The 21,408-nt window shown below is 37.8% G+C and overlaps 1 protein-coding gene across 4 annotated transcripts in view; it reads left to right on the top strand.

Moving 5' to 3' along the window:
* The window catches only part of LOC101323535 (signal recognition particle subunit SRP54), an 86,721-nt gene that overhangs the window by 64,041 nt on the left and 1,272 nt on the right, over positions 1-21,408 (top strand). For 2 of the 4 annotated variants that reach the window (XM_019924039.3, XM_019924037.3), the window contains 4 exons: positions 764-937; positions 16,489-16,555; positions 17,644-17,741; positions 19,377-20,080. In XM_019924039.3, coding sequence (XP_019779598.1) covers positions 764-937; positions 16,489-16,555; positions 17,644-17,741; positions 19,377-19,583 — 546 coding nt within the window. In that variant the 3' untranslated portion in view covers positions 19,584-20,080. Of the gene's footprint in view, positions 1-763; positions 938-16,488; positions 16,556-17,643; positions 17,742-19,376; positions 20,081-21,408 lie in introns of those variants that run through there. The other 2 variants (XM_019924038.3, XM_073800554.1) reach the window with 2 other exon arrangements.

The following is a 21,408-nucleotide window of genomic DNA, read 5'->3' as shown; positions in this document are numbered from 1 at the left end:
TTCAGATATAGAATACTGATGGCCTGCTCTCCAGATTTGGTTTACAAATGAGTTTTATTTGGCCTGCACAGTGCTTTAAATTTTTTTGAATTTTAATGTCTTTGGTTGTGGCATGCTTTTCTTCAAAAGTCTACTTTTAATCTATAGCAGTATTTACTCATTTTTGGTACCTGCTTGGACCTAAAAGGCATCTTACTTTGGGACTCCCATTTTGGAAAAGGAGAGGTTCAGAATTAAGCTGAACTGGTTTTGGTTTGCCCACATGTAGCTAGGCTCCAATTCAAAGACTTAGCAGGGTTACCTTATACAAACATTTTATGTTACGTATCTAACATGTACATGCATCTATATGATTTTCCTTTGATATATCAACACATTAATCCCTCCGTAATTAGCATTGTTCTTTAAAATTATTGATGTCCAGCATGTCTTCACATATTATACGACATTGGAATTGCTATGACTTGCAGTGTGTTGCTTGATGTCTTAGCTTTTGACTTAAAAAGTTTAATTGGTTAAGTTCTGTTTTTTAACCTCGGCAGTGAGTATGCAGAGGTTTGCTTTACTATTCATTAAACTCTTCGTTTATGCTGTTGATATGCTTTTCTGTGTATGATCTGTTTTATTGTTTAAAAACTGTTTAAGGATTGGCTTATATTTCTTTATTCCCTAAAATAAAGCAACCGAAAAATTTTTTTTGTTACATGAAAGAAAATTAATCTCACTTGAAACTCTTCTTTTCTTAATTTATTATTGACATTAGATGAGTAATGAAAGAGGCTTTGAAAATGTAGAACTGGGAGTCATAGGAAAAAAGAAGAAAGTCCCAAGGAGAGTCATCCACTTTGTTAGTGGTGAAACAATGGAAGAATACAGCACAGATGAAGATGAAGTTGATGGCCTGGAGAAGAAAGATGTTTTGCCTACTGTTGATCCGGTAGGTTTGATACTGATGTTCCTTTTGTCAGTGGGTTTTGTTTTGACTGATTTGTTTCCCTTAAACATTTTTAAAAATATATTTATTTATTTATTTATATTTTTGGCTGTGTCGGGTCTTGGTTGCACGGGATCTTCGTTGTGGAACACTGGCTTCTCTCTAGTTGCAATGTGAGGGCTTAGTTGCCCTGTGGCACGAGGCATCTTAGTTCCCCAACCAGGGTTGGAACCCGTGTACCCTGCATTGGAAGGCGGATTCTTAACCACTGGACCACCCGGGAAGTCCCTCTTTCCCTTAAACATTGAATAGAAGGGACCTTTGAGGTTTAAATAAACTGTATTCTGATTATAAAATTATGCATTATGATTTTCGTAGAAAACAGTATTTTTACACAATATGGATGGAAGTATTTTCTGTATTTCAGTAGCCTGAATAGTTTATTTTTGAGTGTCAGAGTTCTTTTGTCAGTGTGGATAGGTTTCTTTAAGATTTATTTCACTAAACGGCATACTTGAGTTCCAGTTCCTTTGTATTAAAGACTACCACCATGATGGTTTCCATTTAAAGCTTAGAAGTTGTCAGTTCTTTTTTATCTTGCCTCAAGTTTTCATTAGAAGATAGGGGTATACAGTTCTTAACTTTATGTTCCTCATCAGCTAAATTTTTTTTTTTTTTTTTTTGCAGTACGCGGGCTCCTCACTGCTGTGGCCTCTCCCGCCGCAGAGCACAGGCTCTGGACGCGCAGGCCCAGCGGCCATGGCTCATGGGCCCAGCCGCTCCGCGGCATGTGGGATCCTCCCAGACCGGGGCACGAACCCGCATCCCCCGCATCGACAGGCGGACTCCCAACCACTGCGCCACCAGGGAAGCCCCTCACCAGCTAAATTTAAGAATTTCTAAGTTATAAATGATGTGACTGGGGACTTTCCTGGTGGCGCAGTGGTTAAGAATCCGCCTGCCAATGCAGGGAACACGGGTTCGATCCCTGGTCCAGGAAGATCCCACATGCCACGGAGCAACTAAGCCTGTGCACCACAGCTGCTGAAGCCCGCATGCCACAACTACGGAAGCCCACGTGCCTAGAGCCCATGTTCTGCAGCAAGAGAAGCCACCGCAATGAGAAGCCTGTGCACCACAGCAAAGAGTAGCTGCCGCTGGCCGCAACTAGAGAAAGCCCACGCACAGTATCAAAGACCCAACACAGCCAAAAAGAAATTAAAAAACAAAAACAAAACAAAAAGATGTAACTGTAAAATTATAAGACTAGCTGTACATTTTTTTAAAAGACGTGTTGCCTTTCTAAGTAGTCATTTTGAGAGTTCAGTTGATCAAATATTTATGGACTTTCTAGGTGCTGGTGATACAGCAATGGGCAGTATAAATTTCTGCTTTTATATGCTAGTGGGCAGAAAGGCAATAAGCAAGTATATACTATAATTATCAGACTATGGAAAGTGCTATCAAGAAAATAAAGCAAAGTAGCAGAATAGAGAATTATTAATTTAGATTTGGCTTAAAAAATGTTATTACTAATTTTTCATCAGATTTGGTTCTAAATAAATTCTAGTTATTAAAGCAATATCAGATCCAGATTCTCTGCTATAGACAATATTCAAAGGACTGTGCAGTATACTCTGAAGGCAATTCCAAATGCATGCAGAATATTGTAGAAGTGTTTCATGCAGTGGAAGAATTGTTGAAATAAATGTCTTTCTTTTAAATTACTTTGAAGGGGTTTTTATTTGTCTGTATAAATTTGTGTATGTATGTATGGTTTAAAAAAGTCTTTGTCTTAAAAAGTCTTTGTCTCAAAAATAGTCCTTTATTTACATAGGAATCAGTAATAAAGACATTGCATAGAAAAAATGCATCCTTACTACTTTCCTAAAGGTTTACTCTTTAAAAAAGCTTTACTGAGATGCAGTCCACGTAGCATACATTCATCAATTTAAAATTTGCAGCAGTGGTTTTTAATATATTCACTGATAGACGCAACCATTGCCATGGTCAATTTTTAGTACGTTTGCATCACATCAAAAAGAAACCCAGTACCCTTTAGTTATCACTCCCTACCCTTCATCTCCCCAACCCCTGATGACCACTAATCTATTTTCTGTCTATTGATTTCCCTATTATGGACATTTCATATGAACGAACTCGTATGATATGTGATCTTTTGTGACTGGCTTCTTTCACTTAGCGTAACGTTTTCAAGGTTTATCCATGTTATAGCATGTGTCAGAACTTTTTTTGATATACCATGTTTGTCAGGTCAGAGACATTTGGTTGTTTCTACCTTTTGGCTATTATGAATAATTCAGCTATGAACATTTGTGTACCAGTATTTGTGTGGACGTATGTTTTCATTTCTCTTAGGTATGTACCTATGAGTGGAATTGCTGGGTCATATGATAACTCTATACAGGTATCCCCTGCTTTTTGAAAGTTTGCTTTACACCACTTCGCTTTTATGAAAAACCTACGTTAGTACCTCTTTTCGCTAACTGAAAGAAAGCCGAAGAGGATTTTCACTTTTATGAGAAAAGGTAAAAAGCAAAAATAGCGTCCAGAATTTGTTTTGCAGTGAGCCCTTGTAGAGGTGGTGGGCACCCTGAACAGTGAGAGAGGCACCTTGAAGCTCCTTCCCAGGGGAACTACACTCAGCATCACAGCATCAAGCCGCCATAGCTTTGAACTGTATCTGTGAGCATTTGTGCTTTGTTTTGATTTATTTTGTTCAGCTGTTTAGTAAGATGTGTCCTAAGGTAATCACTTATTTACTTTACACAATTTTGCGTTATGAAAGGTTTCATAGGAATGCTCTACTTATGGATAGCAGGGAAATCCTGTATTCAGTCATTTGAAGAACCACCAAATTGTTTTCCAAAGTGGCTGCACCATTTAAAATTACTGTCAGCATTGAATGAGGGTTCCGATTTCTCTACATCCTTATCAACACTTGTTACTATCTTTTTTATTCTAGTTGTCCTTGTGGGTGTGAAGTGGCATCTCATTATGGTTTAATTTGCATTTCCCTGGTGGCCAGTGATATTGAGCATCTTTTCATTTGTTTATTGGCCATTTGTATATCATCTTTAGAGAAATGCCTATTCAGATCCCTTGTCTGTTTTTTTTTTCTCTTCTTTCCTTTCTCTCTCCTTGCGGTACGCAGGCCTCTCACTGTTGTGGCCTCTCCCGTTGCGGAGCACCCGCTCCGGACGCGCAGGCTCAGCGGCCATGGCTCACGGGCCCAGCCGCTCCGCGGCATGCGGGATCCTCCTGGACCGGGGCATGAACCCGCGTCCCCTGCATCGTCAGGCCAACTCTCAACCACTGCGCCACCAGAGAAGCCCGCCTGTTTTTTAAAATATTTATTTATTTATTTATTTATGGCTGAGAATCTTTCATTGTGGCGCACGGGCTCTTTGTTGCAGTGTGTGGGCTTCTCTCTAGTTGTGGCACACGGGCTCCAGTGGAAGCTGGGGGTAGAAGGAGCCCTGTGTTCTTAGCTGTACCAGTCTGGCAGTGAATTTCCACTTCACTTTGCTGGGAAGGCCAATGGTCTTGGTTCACTTACTTCATACTCTCATTTTCTTGTCAAATTTTTATTTATTTTCTTGAATAGATGTTTTTTTCATTTGTAGTATATCCTTAGGACCATTTCCAGAGGGTTTAAATGTTTATTTTAAATAATTTTCACCAGTTTCACTGGGTAGTGGGTCCACAGAGTTCCTCCTGCTGTTGTGCTGTAAGTCCATATCCACTCTTAAAATAGTTAATTACCTTGTATATAGCATGTTGTCTTTCGAATTTATTTGAATTTTTAGGCCTAAACTAAGACAAGAAACCTGGGTGATAAGAAACCTGTCTGTTTCCTTCACTGGGAGGCAGCATGCATAGTCAGAGCTGGTTTCAGTTCTGGCTTAGTCCTGGAGTAGTCACCTCCCTGTGATGAAGACTTAATCCCACTGCACTTCAGGTCTCACGACTACCAAAAAAAGATAACCTTTGTCTCATCTACATTAAGAATTGTTTTTGAAGATTAAAAAGATAGTACATATGAAGACTCATTGAAAAATGACTAAGAACTATATACATGTAAGGAAGTATTAGATAACAAAGCAAATACAGTAGGTAGCACAAGGAATCTCGCTCAAAAGGTAATTTTAGAACTCTATTGGAATTTGAAAACCCATGACTAAATTTAACAATTTTCCCTACATTCCTTATTCAAGAATCATTTGAAAGTTTATGAAGTTAACTTGTTTGGCTTCATTCCTGAAATATCCATTTTGAAGTTTTAAAGTTATATTTTCCTTGGTGGTAATTGTGTCTCCTAGAGTATAGTGATTTTTTTAGGCAATGAGGAGCTGCTATTATATACTAATACCATATATATGTGTGTGTGTGTGTGTATGTGTATAAATACTGCCAGTAGGAAGCTTATGTTATAAACTTAGTTGGAAGCTGAGAGCTGACATTATACTTCACTTCTACATAAAATTTTCAGAAAAAAATCTGGTACCGTTCATGAAGAATTTGTAATTAGCAAATAGGACTATCTATGTTGGCTAAGTTAACCAAGGCCAAAAGAAACAATTACTTAAATCTTTTGCTAAAAGAGATACAATTCATTTTTTGGATATTTTTAATTGCTGCCTGAACTATAGATATCTTCGTTTGTTTTATTACTTATGCATGCACATGTTAATGTTAGTCATCATTTTTTTTAATGCTGTAGTTTAATGTAGACTTCTGGTCGTAAAGCAAACTTGCAGATAGTGGTTTCCTCTTTAATGGGGACACTTAGGTTGTTTCCATATCTTGGCTACTGTAAATAATGCTGCCACTAACAAGAGAGTGGAAATACCTCTTCGAGATTCTAATTTCAGTTCTTTTGGATAAATACCCAGAAGTGGAATTGCTGGATCATTTGGTGTTTGTATTTTTTTTTTTGAGGAACCGCCCTACTGTTTTCCATAATGGCTGCACCATTTTACATTCCCACCAACGGCGTCCAAGGGTTCTAATTTCCTTACATACTCACCAACACTTGTCTTTTTTAAAATAATAATCATCCTAGCAGCTGTTTATAATTAAAGACAGACCTAGCATCACTTAATGTGCAAAGCAGACTTTCCAATTTCTATTGGCTTCTAATGCGTCGTAAATCTGATAGGACACAGGAATTTGGAAAAGGTATTGTATATTTACATAGTAGATATGTAGAACAGACCCAATTAAAGAAAAACCCTGATATCTAAAATAAAGATTTAAGAATAATACTCCTGGGACTTCCCTGGTGGCACAGTGGTTAAGAATCCGCCTGCCAATGCAGGGGACACGGGTTGGAGCCCTGGTCCAGGAAGATCCCACATACAGTGGAGCAACTAAGCCCGTGCACCCAGAACTACTGAGCCTGTGCTCTAGAGCCCGCGAGCCAGAACTACTGAGCCCACGAGCCACAACTACTGAAGCCCGTGTGCCTAGAGCCCATGCTCCGCAACAAGAGAAGCCACCGCAATGGGAAGCCTGCGCACCACAATGAAGAGTAGCCCCCTCTTGCCGCAACTAGAGAAAGCCTGCGCGCAGCAACAAAGACCCAATGCAGTCAAAAATAAATAAATAAATAAATAAAAGACTAATACTCCTGGCATATGATACTTGATAGAAAGTAAGAAATGGAGACCTAGATCTTTTTACAATCTTATAATTGTTTTCCTTAGATTTTACCTTAGATGAACGTTAAGAGTAAACATATTTCCAGTAATTCCTTTAACCATTGATTTAGTTTCGCTTAGGGTTCCTTAAATATGTGTATATGTGTGTATCTAACTATACATATTAAAAACTTTGATTATGCACATAACTGTTACCTATATAAATGGACTGATGCCTTTCTTAATATAGTCAGAACTCAAAATTATCTGGGCTCATTTTTGCCTATCAAATTTTTAAAAAGGAAAAGAACAATATACTGTAATGAGGGTACAAGGGAATGGACAATCTCATACATTACTGCTGAATATTTATTGGTAAATTTTCTGGTGTGAAGTTTTGCATTGTGAAGGGAGAGCTTTCCAAATGATTATATTTTTGACGTAGTTATTCCACCCTTAAGAATTTAAGCATTTGGGAAATATGCTTAATATTTTCAATATAGTAAATGGGAAAAACAGCAGGATAGAAAAAGTATAGCAATGTTGTAAAACACATATATGCTGAGGAAAAGACTGGGAAAAATATACTAAGATGTTAATGATAATTATCTATGGACGGTGGAAAAATGGGTGACTTAAATTTTCTTTATACTTTTTCCATTTTGTGTTATTGCAATAAATGAGCATTACTTTTATAATTTAAAAATAAGTTGTTTCAAAACAAAAGATAGCAAGTCTTAATAGTTCTTTATTAAGGAAGAGATGGAAAATTATGCAGGAAGAAATAGATAATTAAATTTTTGAAGAAAGAGATGAATCTACTTGAGTTTGCGCTCATAAATTGGAAGTCTTAAAGACTCAAGATCTTGTCCCAGTTCTTCTGTTACTGGGATGGTGGTGGCGGTAGTGATGCTGGCAGTGGTGGCAGGGTTCCAGTGTAGACTCTGGGTCAGTGTCTGCACAAAGGGCCCTATCCATTCATTCTGTATAACTCTGTGTGATAATGATAGATGGTATTCAGGAATCCTTATCCAGTGTCTCAGCTCTGGAGCAGGTTTGACTCTTTGGTAGTTGCAGCCTGGATATTAGCAATTGTTCTCTCTAGAAACAACCCCAGGAGAATTGGTCCACTGAGAAATGCATGCTTTTCTCCAAAAGCATGCTGAGTCCTTTTCTAACTAGTTTCTTGGCCTTATCACTTATTATGTGTTATAGAAATAGCTTCCATTCTCTATGTATCTGTACTGTCCCATTTGCTGTTAAAAAAAAAAAAGTAAACACTAAAGTCAGAGCATCTTAAACAGAGCCCCTAAACAGAGCCCCTTATCCCCACCTAAGAGATGCCTCCTGCACTGAATGTAGAAGATATAACAGGTTTTTATCAGGGAATCAGAAATATACAGTGTTTTCTTGACTGTATTTGTTTGCTTGGACATCCATTCTTTTTTTAACATCTTTATTGGGGTATAATTGCTTTACAATGGTGTGTTAGTTTCTGCTTTATAACAAAGTGAATCAGTTATACATATACATATGTTCCCATATCTCTTCCCTCTTGCATCTCCCTCCCTCCCACCCTCCCTATCCCACCCCTCCAGGCGGTCACAAAGCACCGAGCCGATATCCCTGTGCCATGCGGCTGCTTCCCACTAGCTATCTACCTTACGTTTGTTAGTGTGTATATGTCCATGCCTCTCTCTCGCCCTGTCACAGCTCACCCTTCCCCCTCCCCATATTCTCAAGTCCGTTCTCCAGTAGGTCTGTGTCTTTATTCCTGTCTTACCCCTAGGTTCTTCATGACATTTTTTTTTCTTCTTAAATTCCATATATATGTGTTAGCATACGGTATTTGTCTTTTTCTTTCTGACTTACTTCACTCTGTATGACAGACTCTAGGTCTATCCACCTCATTACAAATAGCTCCATTTCGTTTCTTTTTATGGCTGAGTAATATTGCATTGTATATATGTGCCACATCTTCTTTATCCATTCATCCAATCATGGGCACTTAGGTTGTTTCCATCTCCAGGCTATTGTAAATAGAGCTGCAGTGAACATTTTGGTACATGACTCTTTTTGAATTATGGTTTTCTCAGGGTATATGCCCAGTAGTGGGATTGCTGGGTCATATGGTAGTTCTATTTGTAGTTTTTTAAGGAACCTCCGTACTGTTCTCCATAGTGGCTGAACCAATTCACATTCCCACCAACAGTGCAAGAGGGTTCCCTTTTCTCCACACCCTCTCCAGCATTTATTGTTTCTAGATTTTTTGATGATGGCCATCCTGACTGGTGTGAGATGATATCTCATTGTAGATTTGATTTGCATTTCTCTAATGATTAGTGATGTTGAGCATTCTTTCATGTGTTTGTTGGCAGTCTGTGTATCTTCTTTGGAGAAATGTCTATTTAGGTCTTCTGCCCATTTTTGGATTGGGTTGTTTGTTTTTTTGTTATTGAGTTGCATGAGCTGCTTGTAAATTTTGGAGATTAATCCTTGGTCAGTTGCTTCATTTGCAAATATTTTCTCCCATTCTGAGGGTTGTCTTTTGGTCTTGTTTATGGTTTCCTTTGCTGTGCAAAAGCTTTGAAGTTTCATTAGGTCCCATTTGTTTATTTTTGTTTTTATTTCCATTACTCTAGGAGGTGGGTCAGAAAGGATCTTGCTGTGATTTATGTCATAGAGTGTTCTGCCTATGTTTTCCTCTAAGAGTTTGATAGTTTCTGGCCTTACATTTAGGTCTTTAATCCACTTTGAGCTTATTTTTGTGTATAGTGTTAGGGAGTGATCTAATCTCATACTTTTACATGTACCTGTCCAGTTTTCCCAGCACCACTTATTGAAGAGGCTGTCCTTTCTGCACTGTACATTCCTGCCACCTTTATCAAAGATAAGGTGTCCATATGTGTGTGGGTTTCTCTCTGGGCTTTCTATCCTGTTCCATTGATCTATCTTTCTGTTTTTCTGCCAGTACCATGCTGTCTTTATTACTGTAACTTTGTAGTATAGTCTGAAGTCAGGGAGCCTGATTCCTCCAGCTCCTTTTTTTGTTCTCAAGATTGCTTTGGCTATTTGGGGTCTTTTGTGTTTCCATACAAATTGCGAAATTTTTTGTTCTAGTTCTGCGAAAAATGCCAGTGGTAGTTTGATAGGGATTGCATTGAATCTATAGATTGCTTTGGGTAGTAGAGTCATTTTCACTATGTTGATTCTTCCCGTCCAAGAACATGGTATATCTCTCCATCTATTTGTATCATCTTTAATTTCTTTCATCAGTGTCTTATAATTTTCTGCATACAGGTCTTTTGTCTCCTTAGGTAGGTTTATTCCTAGATATTTTATTCTTTTTGTTGCAATGGTAAATGGGAGTGTTTTCTTGATTTCACTTTCAGATTTTTCATCATTAGTATATAGGAATGCCAGAGATTTCTGTGCATTAATTTTGTATCCTGCTACTTTACCAAATTCATTAATTAGCTCTAGTAGTTTTCTGGTAGCATCTTTAGGATTCTCTATGTATAGTATCATGTCATCTGCAAACAGTGACAGCTTTACTTCTTCTTTTCCGATTTGGATTCCTTTTATTTCCTTTTCTTCTCTGATTGCTGTGGCTAAAAATTCCAAAACTATGTTGAATAAGAGTGGTGAGAGTGGGCAACCTTGTCTTGTTCCTGATCTTAGTGGAAATGCTTTCAGTTTTTCACCATTGAGGATGATGTTGGCTGTGGGCTTGTCATATGTGGCTTTTATTATGTTGAGGAAAGTTCCCTCTATGCCTACTTTCTGCAGGGTTTTTATCATAAATGGGTGTTGAATTTTGTCAAAAGCTTTCTCTGCATCTATTGAGATGATCATATGGTTTTTCTCCTTCAATTTGTTAATATGGTATATCACGTTGATTGATTTGCGTATGTTGAAGAATCCTTGCATTCCTGGAATAAACCCCAGTTGATCATGGTGTATGATCCTTTTAATGTGCTGTTGGATTCTGTTTGCTAGTATTTTGTTGAGGATTTTTGCATCTGTGTTCATCAGTGATATTTGCCTGTAGTTTTCTTTCTTTGTGACATCCTTGTCTGGTTTTGGTATCAAGGTGATGGTGGCCTCATAGAAGGAATTTGGGAGTGTTCCTCCCTCTGCTATATTTTGGAAGAGTTTGAGAAGGATAGGTGTTAGCTCTTCTCTAAATGTTTGATAGAATTCGCCTGTGAAGCCATCTGGTCCTGGGCTTTTGTTTGTTGGAAGATTTTTTTTTTTTTTTTTTTTTTTTTTTGCGGTATGCGGGCCTCTCACTGTCATGGCCTCTCCCGTTGCGGAGCACAGGCTCCGGACGCGCAGGCTCAGCGGCCATGGCTCATGGGCCCAGCCTCTCCGCGGCATGTGGGATCTTCCCGGACCGGGGCACGAACCCGTGTCCCCTGCATCGGCAGGCGGATTCTCAACCACTGCGCCACCAGGGAAGCCCTGTTGGAAGATTTTTAATCACAGTTTCAATTTCAGTGCTTGTGATTGGTCTGTTCATATTTTCTATTTCTTCCTGATTCAGTCTTGGCATGTTGTGCATTTTTAAGAATTTGTCCATTTCTTCCAGATTGTCCATTTTATTGGCATAGAGTTGCTTGTAGTAATCTCTCATGATCTTTTGTATTTCTGCAGTGTCAGTTGTTACTTCTCCTTTTTCCTTTCTAATTCTGTTGATTTGAGTCTTCTCCCTTTTTTCTTGATGAGTCTGGCTAGTGGTTTATCTATTTTGTTTATCTTCTCGAAGAACCAGCTTTTAGTTTTATTGATCTTTGCTATTGTTTCCTTCATTTCTTTTTCATTTATTTCTGATCTGATTTTTATGATTTGTTTCCTTCTGCAAGCTTTGGGGTTTTTTTGTTCTTCTTTCTCTAATTGCTTGAGGTGCAAGGTTAGGTTGTTTATTCGAGATGTTTCCTGCTTCTTAAGGTGGGCTTGTATTGCTATAAACTTCCCCCTTAGAACTGCTTTTGCTGCATCCCATAGGTTTTGGGTCGTTGTGTCTCCATTGTCATTTGTTTCTAGGTATTTTTTGATTTCCTCTTTGATTTCTTCAGTGATCACTTCATTATTAAGTAGTGTATTGTTTAGCCTCCATGTGTTTGTATTTTTTACAGATCTTTTCCTGTAATTGATATCTAGTCTCATGGCGTTGTGGTCGGAAAAGATACTTGATACAATTTCAATTTTCTTAAATTTACCAAGGCTTGATTTGTGACCCAAGATATGATCTATCCTGGAGAATGTTCCATGAGCACTTGAGAAAAATGTGTATTCTGTTTTTTTGGATGGAGTGTCCTATAAATATCAATTAAGTCCATCTTGTTTAATGTATCATTTAAAGCTTGTGTTTCCTTATTTATTTTCATTTTGGATGATCTGTCCATTGGTGAAAGTGGGGTGTTAAAGTCCCCTACTATGAATGTGTTACTGTCGATTTCCCCTTTTATGGCTGTTAGTATTTGCCTTATGTATTGAGGTGCTCCTACGTTGGGTGCATAAATATTTACAATTGTTATATCTTCTTCTTGGATTGATCCCTTGATCATTATGTAGTGTCCTTCTTTGTCTCTTCTAATAGTCCTTATTTTAAAGTCTTATTTTGTCTGATATGAGAATTGCTACTCCAGCTTTCTTTTGGTTTCCATTTGCATGGAATATCTTTTTCCGTCCCCTTACTTTCAGTCTGTATGTGTCTCTAGGTCTGAAGTGGGTCTCTTGTAGACAGCATATATAAGGGTCTTGTTTTTGTATCCATTCAGCCAGTCTGTGTCTTTTGGTGGGAGCATTTAGTCCATTTACATTTAAGGTAATTATCGATATGTATGTTCCTATCCCCATTTTCTAAATTTTTTGGGGTTTGTTATTATAGGTCTTTTCCTTCTTTTGTGTTTCTTGTCTAGAGAAGTTCATTTCGCATTTGTTGTAAAGCTGGTTTGGTGGTGCTGAACTTTCTCAGCTTTTGCTTGTCTGTAAAGGTTTTAATTTCTCCATCAAATCTGAATGAGATCCTTGCTGGGTAGAGTAGTCTTGGTTGCAGGTTTTTCTCCTTCATCACTTTCAGTATGTCCTGCCAGTCCCTTCTGGCTTGCAGTTTCTGCTGAAAGATCAGCTGTTAACCTTATGGGGATTCTCTTGTGTGTTATTTGTTGTTTTTTTCCTTGCTGCTTTTAATATGCTTTTCTTTGTATTTAATTTTTGACAGTTTGATTAATATGTGTCTTGGCGTATTTCTCCTTGGATTTATCCTGTATGGGACTCTCTGTGCTTCCTGGACTTGATTAACTATTTCCTTTCCATATTAGGGAAGTTTTCAACTATAATCTCTTCAAATATTTTCTCAGTCCCTTTCTTTTTCTCTTCTTCTTCTGGAACCCCTATAATTCGAATGTTGGTGCGTTTAATGTTGTCCCAGAGGTCTCTGAGACTGTCCTCAGTTCTTTTCATTCTTTTTTCTTTATTCTGCTCTGCAGTAGTTATTTCCACTAATTTATCTTCCAGGTCACTTATCCATTCTTCTGCCTCAGTTATTCTGCTATTGATCCCATCTAGAGTACTTTTAATTTCATTTATTGTGTTGTTCATCGTTGCTTGTTTCATCTTTATTTCTTCTAGGTCCTTGTTAAGTGTTTCTTGCATTTTGTCCATTCTATTTCCAAGATTTTGTATCATCCTTACTATCATTATTCTGAATTCTTTTTCAGGTAGACTGCCTATTTCCTCTTCATTTGTTAGGTCTGGTGCATTTTTATCTTGCTGCTTTATCTGCTGTGTGTTTTTCTGTCTTCTCATTTTGCTTATCTTACTGTGTTTGGGGTCTCCTTTTTGCAGGCTGCAGGTTTGTAGTTCGCGCTGTTTTTGATGTCTGCCTTCAGTGGCTAAGATTGGTTCAGTGGGTTGTGTAGACTTCGTGGTGGAGGGGACTAGTGCCTGTGTTGTGGTGGATGAGGCTGGATCTTGTCTCTCTAGTGGGCAGGTTCACGTCTGGTGGTGTATTTTGGGGTGTCTGTGGCCTTATTATGATTTTTGGCAGCCTCTGTGCTAATGGGTGGGGTTGTGTTCCTGTTTTGCTAGTTGTTTGGCATAGGTTGTCCAGCACTGTAGCTTGCTGGTTGTTGAGTGAAGCTGGGTGCTGGTGTTAAGATGGAGGTCTCTGGGAGATTTTCGCTGTTTGATATTATGTGGAGCTGGGAGGTCTCTTGTTGACCAGTGTCCTGAAGTTGGCTCTCCTACCTCAGAGGCAGAGCCCTGACTCCTGGCTGGAGCACCAAGAGCCTTTCATCCACACGGCTCAGAATAAAAGGGAGAAAAAGTAGAGAGAATTAGTAGAAGTATGAAGAAAGAAAGAAAGAAAGAAAGGAGGGAAGGAAGGAATGAAGGAAGAAAGAAAGATAGAAAGAAGCAAAGAAGGAAAGAAGGCAAGAAGGAAAGAAAGGAGGGAGGGAGGGAGGAAGGAAGGAAGGAGGGAAGGAAGGAAAAAAGAAAGAAAGAGGATACAGTAAAATAAAATAAAGTATAATAAAGTTATTGAATTAAAAAATAAATATTTAGAAAAAAAAAAGGGACGGATAGAACCTTTAGGACAAATGTTGGAAGCAAAGCTATACAGACAAAATCTTACACAGAAGCATACACATATACCCTCACAAAAAGAGGTAAAGGGGAAAAAATCATAAATGTTGCTCTCAGAGACCACCTCCTCAATTTGGGATGATTCGTTGTCTAAAGGAAGGAAGGAAGGAAGGAAAGAAAGAAAGAAAGAAAGAAGGTAAAGTATAATAAAGTTATTAAAATTAAAATTAATTATTAAGAAAAAAAATTAAAAAAAAAAAACATGGACGGATAGAACCCTAGGACAAATGGTGGAAGCAAAACTATACAGACAAGATCTCACACCGAAGCATACACATACACATTCACAAAAAAAGGAAAAGGGGAAAAAATCATAGATCTTGCTCTCAAAGCCCACCTCCTCAATTTGGGAGGATTCGTTGTCTATTCATGTATTCCACAGATCCCGAGTACATCAAGTTGATTGTGGAGCTTTAATCTGTTGTTTCTGAGGCTGCTGGGAGAGATTTCCGTTTCTCTTCTTTGTTCTCACAGCTCACAGGAGCTCAGCTTTGGATTTGGCCCTGCTTCTGCGTGTAGGTCGCTGGAGGGCGTCTGTTTTTTGTTTTGGGGAGGTCTGAGGTCTCCTGCCAGCCTTCAGTAGGTGTTCTGTAGGAGTTGTTCCACTTGTAGATGTATTTCTGGTGTATCTGTGGGGAGGAAGGTGATCTCCGCGTCTTACCCTTCCGCCGTCTTCCCAGCATTCGGACATCCATTCTTGTGTAAAGAGAAACTAAGGAGCTACCTTACTTGCGTGTCTTTTCAGAAATGTTATCACAGGAATTGATATACCTACTTTTCATTGAAAGACTATGTTACATGTTTACTCCTCTCTGCTTTAGCCCATCTGCCCAGTCTTACAGATATTCCTTTTTTAAAAAATATTTAAAATATAGAACTTTATTTTTAAATTAATTTGCGTAAGAAGTTGTTAAGACAGACAGTGGCCACTCAAAATGACTTTGAAAACCCTGAGGTGAAAATTTTTCCTTAACCAGCAAGAAAGGAAATAACACCGAAATTGGCAACTTCGTTAGCTTTAGACAGCGGAAAAGGAAGATACTTCCATTTCACCAATAGAGAAAAAAGGGTCATTTCCAGTGTCTACAGTTTTCAGTATTACAGATATTCTTGTATATGCTTTTTTAACGCCCTTATAATCATCAGCATATCTTATCTAAGAAGATTATGGACAGGTTTATCTTTTCCTTCTCTCCCTGGAACCAATATTCAAATAATTACTAATGTGTTTGATTGATTGTAGGCTCTATACTATGTTTTCTTTTCATAAACAAAAATATTGGTATGATGAATCATGCTCCTATTACTGATTTCATCCACAGAGGCAAACTGTCATCTATGTGGCAAGCTTCACAAAAGTATTCTATGGAATTACCAAGGTTAACTATGCAGGTGTGTAGTGTAGATTGCATTCTGCCAGTGGTCCTAGCCTACCAGATAGATACTAAACTTTTCTTGGGTTATATGCTCTAGTCCCTTTTTTTTTTTTTGCGGTATGCGGGCCTCTCACTGTTGTGGCCTCTCCCATTGCGGAGCACAGGCTCTGGACGTGCAGGCTCAGCGGCCACGGCTCACGAGCCTAGCTGCTCCGCGGCATGTGGAATCCTCCCGGACCCGGGCACGAACCCATGTCCCCTGCATCGGCAGGCGGACTCTGAACCACTGCGCCACCAGGGAAGCCCTCTAGTCCCTTTTTAATCCTTGAAGGAACAGCAACAAAAAAACCTCATCTTGCCACTTACTGGTTACTTATTTTCCCACCATTAAAAGTTCATTTAATGTGCCCTTAATCTGCTTGATTTCTCTGAACCTTAATTTCCCCACTAAATCATACGTGTGTTGTACTGTATGATTTCTTAGATCCCTTTCCATTGACTGTATGCACTCTCTGGTGTGCTTTTGAACAATGAAGACAAAAAAGCAACAAGACAGGAGAAAGGAAGGCTCTGGATAACTCGTAAATAATTAAGGTTATGACTTAACCAACTCCATTTCAGTGGCTGCTGCTTTTTTTGGTTATTCTGTGGACTTAAGGTGGTGATAGTTGTATGGGTGAATGTAAAATGTCTTTGTGACATTCTCTCTACAAAGCTTTTAATTTTTTTATTGGATTGTACTCTGTTTATAGTATCATCTATAGAATATTCTAAGTGCCCACCAAGTATTTCACTACTTTCTGGCCTAAATGTATAGAATGAATTTAGGTGTGAATGTTGCTAACCTAACCTCTTGTTGCAGACAAAACTTACCTGGGGCCCCTACTTATGGTTTTACATGCTTCGTGCTGCCACATCAACCCTCTCAGGTATTATTTTTTTGTTTGAATATTGTATAACCACTATAATATGCTCCCAGAACAGGAGCTTTGCTAAATAGGGTGTTTCAAAATTGAAGGAGAAACAATTGGGGGTTAGTCACTCCCTTCTCAGCAGCTAGCTAGCTCACATTGGAAGATATTAATCTAACTTGTATTTCATCTTAAAACATTTTTTAACTTCTGGATATGCTTTAAAAAAAGGACTAAAAAATAGCTATATTAATTTAGATATAATTTTCATGTTCTTGAAACTTTCCTGTTAGCAGTTATTTTGCTATTTTGCCATTTGATTCCCTGATATTGTTCTCATTCTAACTGCTTATTCTAAAGCCTGTAGTTATAATTCATTTATGTTTTATTTGATTAATATTTCATTTCTTGAGATATAACTAAGTCATATTTGAAGGAAATGGATTATCAACTTATGACTTAATCATGCTAACTTTAAATATGCGTTTTAAATCATAAAGCTTTCCTCTGCTTCCCATTTTAACTCCCCCGTAGCTTCTACAACTTTATGCCTTTCATTAGATCTAAACGTGAATAATAATTCATTCAACAAACATTTACTGAGCTCTCAATATATGCTAGACAGTCTAGTATAATGAAAAGAACATGAGCTTTACATTCAGACCCGGATTGAACTTTGGATCTGCTTTGTCCGCTTGGGCCAGTTCTTCAACTTCTTTGAGTCTAACCTTTCATAGTGCCTGGCATGTGGCAGGCGCTCAGTGAGTGCTATAGTATAATCCATTCCTTTCTCCCAGCCTAGTGATATCCCAGCCCTCTGAGAGTATACATTTTTCTTGAAGAAATAGACATCTAACAGATAATTATAACACCTGGTGACAAGTGTTATAGTCAGAGGTATGAGCAGTGGTATTGGGAGCCCAGAAGGAGCCACTAGTGCTTCTTGGGGAAATCAAGGAAGATACACAAAGGAGATGTACTGAATGTTCATTATCTCCCCAAGGGCAGGGAGTGTAACTTTTGTATTCATACAGTGCTTTGTGCATAGAAAGGGCTCAAGAAATGTTTATGGAATTATGTAAGTCATTTAACTTTTGTATTTTTAGTGTGTGACTTTCTCGGAGAGAAGATTGCATCTGTTTTGGGCATCAGCACCCCAAAATACCAGTATGCCATTGATGAGTATTACCGGATGAAGAAGGAGGTGTGTCTCCTTTTTACATTTTCTTGATTCAGTTTGGTTTGCTGTGGACTTCATGGGTTGCATAATGAAGACATGTATCCTCTAGCTGCCCCAAAGATAGCTCCCTTATACTAGGCATTTCATTCTCGAGTCATTAATTTCTTTATCAAATTAGCATACATTTTAGAATTTTTTAATACTGAAATTCCGCTACAATCTATGTGCACAATTAAGCTAGATTTCATGTGCTAGTTGCTGTGAGAGGTGCCTTAGATATGTTATTTAATTTAATCTTCACACACCTCTCTTTGAATTATTATTCCAAATTTTAGATGAGGAAACAAGACCTGGTCTCTGTACTTAGGACACATAGACTGGATGTGGGAGAAGTGGAAGGGGTTTGATGCACGGGAAATGACCAATACTAGAAATGTGTAAGTGCCAGTTGTTAAGGCACAAAGATATGAGGCAATTTTGTGCGCAGATGTCGTGAGGTCTTAGGGTGAGGGTGAAATGAGTTTACCTTTAAAGAGTGAGAAAGCTTTAGCATTTAAGAGTGTGGGCTCGAGAACCAAGTGCTCTGCCACTTCTAACTTTGTAATCTTGGGCAAGACACTTAACCTATATAAGCTGCAGTTTCCTTGTCTTTGTAATGAGGAAAATTGCAGCATCCATGCTCAGGGTTGCTCTAAGGATTAAATGAGTTACTATGTAAAATGCTTAGGGCAGCACAGGGTGTATATTGGTGAGCTTGAAATAAATATTAGAATCTTTCATTACTCCTTCAAGCAAACAAGGAGGGCAATTCGGGTAAAGCTACAATGTAGAGGCATGAATCTAGATAGCTCAGCTCAGCTGACTGTATTTGTTATGTGGTTTCAAAAATGTTTTACGAACAAATGAGTGTTTTTAACTCTACTAGCCTTGTTTAGAGCCTCATTACCTCATCTGGACTATTGTGATAGTCTCCTAAATGGTCTTTCTCCTTCACTCTCAGAAAATCTCTAGATTAATCATCCTGACAGGTTACTCACTCTGTACTGACTCACCATACTACAGGGACCAATGCAAATGCCACCATTTCCTCCATCAGTTTAGCAGTTCTGGAACTAGAAGTTATTTACTCTCTAAATCTCTATAGTGGTTATCCCTTTCTGTTTTAATACTCTTCTTAAATGTCTTAACTTCATTCCTAGATTGTAAACTTCTTGAGGGCAGGGACTGCCTTATCTGTCTACTAGGTGCTTATGGGAACACTAACCATGCTATATCACTTAAGTGAATAGACCACCCTATTCCACTGAATAGGCTGACATCCTGTAACTGTAGTGATACAGTATTAGTTAATGTTTTATTTAGATTAGAATTAACCTGAAGAGATCCAGCCCATGTCAAAGTTAATTCAGGTCTCATCTAAGCAGTGCTATACTGTGTTTTAAAAATAGCTTCACTACATATACTTCATACAATAGTTTTCATTTCAATTTGGAAACAGGGGAAGGAGAAGTATGTCTTGTCTTAATTGGATGAAACTGAATTGGACATGACACTAATGTTTTGGTTAAAAAAAAGACATAAGCAGCTGAAAGTGGGAGAAAAATACTATTCCTTTTGGACATTTGTATTTCAACTATTCTTGATATTTCCTCCTTTTAGGAGGAAGAAGAAGAAGAAGAAAACAGGATGTCTGAAGAAGCAGAAAGACAGTACCAGCAAAATAAGCTGCAGGCTGATTCCATTGTTCAGTCAGATCAACCAGAAACACTTGTATCCAGTTCATTTGTGAATCTCAATTTTGAAATGGAGGGAGACTGTGAAGTAATTATGGAGAGCAAACAAAATCCAGTCTCTGTCCCTCCATAGAATGAAATGACCATCAAACTTCTAAGGTAGTTTTTATACCAGGAACTTTCACACTCTCTATTCAGTGGGACTTAATAGTAATTTATATTTTAAATTATTAAGTTATCTGGAAAGGGAAGAATGTTTCTTTATTCTTAGGCTCTATCTAGCAAAAGCCAGATCTGAAATTTGGATATTTGTACTATGCTTTTACTGTCAGATTAGTGCTTTGGTTTTAAAATGATCTTTTAAAAAAAGTTAAGGACATTCTAGAACCCTAACCACCAATTAAGAAGAGTTAAATTATCAAGCTTGTCTGTTATTTGTGTAAGAAAAAAAATAGGTTAAGTTGCTGAATAAGGCTAACTGGAGCTGATATTCATAGTCTCAGATTAAAATGAGGATTTTTCTCCTAGATCTTCTCATGTTATGTCTTTCTTACATTTATATATCTAACCATTCATTTCATACTAAGGATGGTTCACTGAATGTGTAATAAAAGGAGCAAGATGAAAGCATTTTGAATTTTCTTTCCTTGAGAATTAACTTTATTTCATGGGAAGGTGATTGAGTTTATAACGCCACCAAATCTTAAGATGGGTTTCCATTTTTTAATGAAGGTTAATCTTAATGTATTTGTATTCAAATGGTAATACCTAGTGATTACCCACGTGGCATCCTGTTTATGTCACTCTTTCAGCCCTGAATGCCTCCTATGGGTCAAGATTGGGGGACAGATGAAGACTTAACCCTCCAGGGCACACTGTTAAATATTGTACAATGTGCAATGGTAGCATAATGAAGTTACCTGTCATTCACCACTTCGAAGCAACAACAGTGGATGGTTCGCTTGACCCAGTTGGCCATCTCTGTACCCACTGTGCCATTAGCAGACCTTACAAAAGTATAATATGAAACTAATTTTGAAAATACTTCTGTATGTGTTCAGGATCTTATATCTGTATGACTTAGATTTATAACTAAATGTGGATAAGGAGGAATATGTAGAGTATTTCAGATATGCTGCTCTTAAAAACCTATTCACAAACTTAAAGAGTTTTTAGGATTATGGTTGTTAATAGCCTTCTAAATAGCATTAAGCTTTCAATCTTAACTATATCTATGTAGCTTCAAAGAAACAACATAGCTACAGTGGGCTTATTATGGAAGTCTGTTAGCAATGAACATGAACATCTGCCCACTAAGTTCTTCAACTGAAATTTGAAGAATTTAGGAAAGATAATTCTTCATTAGGAATCCTCAGTTACATGGATTCATGGTATGGTGGTTCATGGCATGTGACGGTGATCTTTTTGGTCATGGGTATAAACTATATAATTTAGTGCTTAAAGGATTGTCAGATTATGTAATATCATAAATTATAGTTTACTAGTAGCTCTAAACAATGCTAATCTGATGTGTTCCCTATAATTTTTATCTTCATTTGAGAAGATATTCAAGCTCAAATATTTATTTGGTTATCCTGTAAAGGCAAGCATATCTAAAGGCGATCTGAATCTTCTCTCCCTAGAGGCACTAGATCTAAGAGTTGACTCAGAAACTTTTCTGATTGTAGTAGAAGGAAGATAATGATTAATGAAGGTTTTACATTTCTTGAATTTTACTTTTTCTACTTGTCCAACAGTGGCCAGTTTGTAATGTTTATACAGTTATTCACTGTGCCTTAAATTTTTATACTTTTTATTTATGCAAACTATAAAATTTCCCATAAATGCATTAAATGGTTTTGTCTTATTTTTAAGCCTCTTTCACTTTTTCTTCCTTTTCAACCCTTTTAATAGTTACTCTTCCTTCTGAATCATAGTTCATGATATTCTACTCTCTT

The sequence above is a fragment of the Tursiops truncatus genome, chromosome 2, assembly GCF_011762595.2.
Source record: "Tursiops truncatus isolate mTurTru1 chromosome 2, mTurTru1.mat.Y, whole genome shotgun sequence".
NCBI classification, from domain to species: Eukaryota; Metazoa; Chordata; class Mammalia; order Artiodactyla; family Delphinidae; genus Tursiops; species Tursiops truncatus.
The sequence above is the reverse complement of the archived record's forward strand: the minus strand, read 5'-3'. Positions and strand labels throughout refer to the sequence as shown.